Source organism: Coffea eugenioides, chromosome 6, assembly GCF_003713205.1.
Source record: "Coffea eugenioides isolate CCC68of chromosome 6, Ceug_1.0, whole genome shotgun sequence".
Taxonomy (NCBI): Eukaryota; Viridiplantae; Streptophyta; class Magnoliopsida; order Gentianales; family Rubiaceae; genus Coffea; species Coffea eugenioides.
Genome location: NC_040040.1, coordinates 16,917,171 through 16,920,727, shown reverse-complemented (window position 1 = coordinate 16,920,727; position 3,557 = coordinate 16,917,171). Strand labels below are relative to the sequence as shown.

Below are 3,557 nucleotides of genomic sequence, written 5' to 3'. Positions count from 1 at the left end.
TCGCCATTGTCATTACCGATATGGCATCAAACATCTTTTTTTACAAAAGACTAAGATGTAGAATTTGAATATATCACTTAGGAGCATCTAAATCTCAGAATAATCGCACAAAATCTGGCCAATGTGAAATCATGCGTTTAACAAAGGCAATGTGTTTAGTCTTGTTCTATCTAGAGAGCTACAGGCTTTCAGAGCAATCCAACTGTACTTCACTAATCAAACGATAAAGCAAATTCGTCTTGAAAGTTTTAATATGATTGCTAAATTCAACTTTTAAATTTTGTGATTGCTTAATTCACCTCAAAGTGGCATACTTTTCTAAAGAATACCGTGATTTAAAGATAGAAGGCGATCAAAAGTGCACAGTGAAATGTACAAAGCAAGGGGCATTTAGACAGCAAAGCGTAGCCGCCAAGTCCAAAAGCCATGCAACAGCACTCTTTACTCATAGAACTCTCGAATTCCTTTCAAACTGTTAGTCCACTGCAACATTCACACTTCAGTAGGTCTACAACTTCTTGGCACTAACATTCCCGTTCTGAATTTTTTAATCTTTGGCTCACATGCAAATTGCAATCATAGCTTAATTTCAGAGGAGAAGATCAAGAATATCAAAGTGGGTTGCCATTGCTTGGTGAAAAGTGAGACTCACTTCAGGTTCTGGTCCATGACACATCCAAATTTTGCAGAGTGAAGTTTCAGGTTAAGTGACTTATTTATTTATTTCTCTGTCAATAATCTAGCTCTTTTAGACTCGCTGCTGGTACTGAGGCAACTTGAAAGCAGGCAGCTACTGACGAACTAAACACTTCTAGTAAGAATGCATGCTCAGGCACCTTCAACTCGGCCAGATGACTACAACATCAAGGACACAAAACCCCAGCTTGGGGAACGATGGCCGCATGGGGGAGTACGTGGTGGTGGAGGGTGGATTAGCAGTGAAAGAATCACAAGCACTTATGATCTTGTCGAACAGATGTATTACCTTTATGTTCGAGTGGTCAAAGCCAAAGACTTGCCCACAAACCCTGTGACTGGAAGCTGTGATCCATATGTGGAGGTGAAACTCGGGAATTACAAAGGTAAAACACAGCGTTTTGAGAAGAAGACGAACCCTGAATGGAACCAAGTTTTTGCATTCTCAAAAGAGAAGATTCAGTCTTCGATGCTTGAAGTCTTTGTCAGAGACCGAGAGATGGTAGCAAGAGATGATTATCTAGGGAAGGTGGTCTTTGACATGAATGAAGTGCCCACGAGGGTTCCACCAGATAGCCCTCTAGCACCGCAGTGGTACAGACTAGAGCACCGGCGAGGAGACAGCAAGGTAAAGGGGGAGATTATGCTTGCAGTTTGGATGGGAACACAAGCTGATGAAGCTTTCCCAGAATCATGGCACTCAGATGCTGCTACAGTTCAAGGAGAAGGTGTATACAGTGTCAGATCAAAGGTGTATGTTTCACCCAAATTATGGTACTTGAGAGTCAACATAATCGAAGCACAGGATGTTGAATCTCAGGACAAGAGTCAACTCCCTCAGGTTTTTGTCAAGGCTCAAGTTGGAAACCAGATACTCAAAACCAAACTATGTCCAACTCGGACAACTAGTCCATTCTGGAATGAAGACTTAATCTTTGTAGCAGCCGAGCCTTTTGAAGAGCAGCTGGTACTTACAGTTGAAAACAAATCAAGCCCAACGAAAGATGAACTTGTAGGCAGGAAAAGCTTGCCACTTAACATCTTTGAAAGAAGGTTAGATCACCGGCCAGTTCATTCTAGCTGGTTCAACCTCGAAAAGTTTGGGTTCGGAGTTCTGGAGGCAGATAGGAGAAAGGAGCACAAATTCTCTACTAGGATTCATATCCGAGCCTGTCTTGAAGGTGCTTACCATGTACTAGATGAATCAACTATGTACATAAGTGATCAGCGCCCAACTGCTCGCCAGTTATGGAAGCAGCCAATTGGGATCCTAGAAGTGGGGATCTTAAGTGCACAAGGGCTACAACCAATGAAAACTAAGGATGGTCGAGGAACAACAGATGCATACTGTGTAGCTAAATATGGACAGAAGTGGGTAAGAACCAGAACAATTGTTGAAAGCTTCAGTCCTAAATGGAATGAACAATACACCTGGGAAGTTTATGACCCTTGTACAGTTATCACACTGGGGGTTTTTGATAACTGCCACTTGGGAGGCAACGAAAAACCAGCGGCTGGAGGTGGACCTGGAAGGGACTCCAGAATTGGAAAGGTGAGAATCAGGCTATCAACACTTGAAACAGACAGGATTTATACCCATTCTTACCCACTTCTGGTTCTGCAACCATCAGGGGTTAAGAAAATGGGTGAACTTCAAATTGCCTTTCGCTTTACCTGCTTATCACTTACACATATGATATACCTTTATGGTCGTCCATTACTGCCAAAAATGCATTATCTGCATCCGTTCACTGTAAGCCAATTAGACAGTTTGAGATATGAAGCCATGAACATAGTAGCATCCAGGCTCGGACGAGCTGAGCCTCCATTAAGGAAAGAGGTTGTGGAATACATGCTTGATGTAGATTCCCACATGTGGAGCATGAGAAGAAGCAAAGCAAACTTCTTCAGAATTGTTTCCCTCTTCACAGGCATGGTGTCCATGAGTAAATGGCTTGGTGAAGTTCGTCACTGGAAAAACCCAGTGACCTCCGTTCTAGTGCATGTCCTATTCTGCATATTGATATGCTACCCTGAGTTGATCCTTCCAACCATTTTTCTTTACATGTTCCTCATTGGAATATGGAATTACCGATTCAGGCCAAGGCATCCTCCACATATGGACACTAAACTTTCATGGGCTGAAGCGGTTCATCCAGATGAACTAGATGAAGAATTTGACACTTTTCCCACATCCAAACCTCAAGATGTTATAAGGATGAGGTATGATAGACTTCGTAGTGTGGCAGGAAAAATCCAAACTGTAGTTGGAGATATGGCAACTCAAGGGGAGAGGTTTCATGCTCTGCTTAGCTGGAGAGATCCAAGAGCCACCTGCCTCTTCATAGTCTTCTGCCTATGCACAGCAATAATTCTTTATGTCACACCTTTCAAACTAGTGACTCTGCTAGCAGGCTTCTACTTTCTGCGTCACCCAAGATTCAGGAGCAAGATGCCTTCAATACCCAGCAACCTCTTCAGAAGATTGCCCTCTGGAGCTGATAGTATGCTCTAAGTAGAAAACATATGCATCAGGCAATGTGCTATTTGCTTTTTGAATGAAATGTTTGTCATGTCACTCCAACCAAGTTTCTATGAATTGATATATCTGTATCCAGGATTTGAATTTCAAATTAATACATTCAAAGACACAGCCACAAAGAGCCAAATCAAAAAAGCACATCTAACATTTGGACATCTCTACACAATGTTTTAATGTAGAATTAGCTTTTTAATCCAATAGGATGCAGTAAGATGAAGCCACTATATTGTCCCCGGAAACAGAGAACTCTACTTGATAATTTTGAGGTAGTATCTCTTGACATCCTCAAAGAACCATACCGAAGCATTTTTTGTTTAGA

General features: G+C 42.0%; 1 protein-coding gene across 2 annotated transcripts; it reads left to right on the top strand.

The window, feature by feature from the left end:
* The first annotated feature begins 421 nt into the window (after positions 1-421).
* On the top strand, positions 422-3,323 carry LOC113773242 (FT-interacting protein 1). Of its 2 annotated transcripts, none has more exons than XM_027317840.1 (2): positions 422-702; positions 787-3,323. In XM_027317840.1, exon 2 carries the CDS (start codon positions 821-823, stop codon positions 3,209-3,211), a length of 2,391 nt encoding a protein of 796 aa, XP_027173641.1. In that variant the 5' UTR covers positions 422-702; positions 787-820; the 3' UTR covers positions 3,212-3,323. The 2 variants fall into 2 exon arrangements, with proteins under 2 accessions (XP_027173641.1, XP_027173642.1); XM_027317841.1 differs by having other exon boundaries at positions 485-502; positions 583-3,323.
* The last annotated feature ends 234 nt before the right edge of the window (positions 3,324-3,557 follow it).

Bases quoted from the DNA above. Each gene is read 5' to 3' on its own strand.
- LOC113773242 (XM_027317840.1), top strand. From the start codon at position 821: ATGCATGCTCAGGCACCTTCAACTCGGCCAGATGACTACAACATCAAG.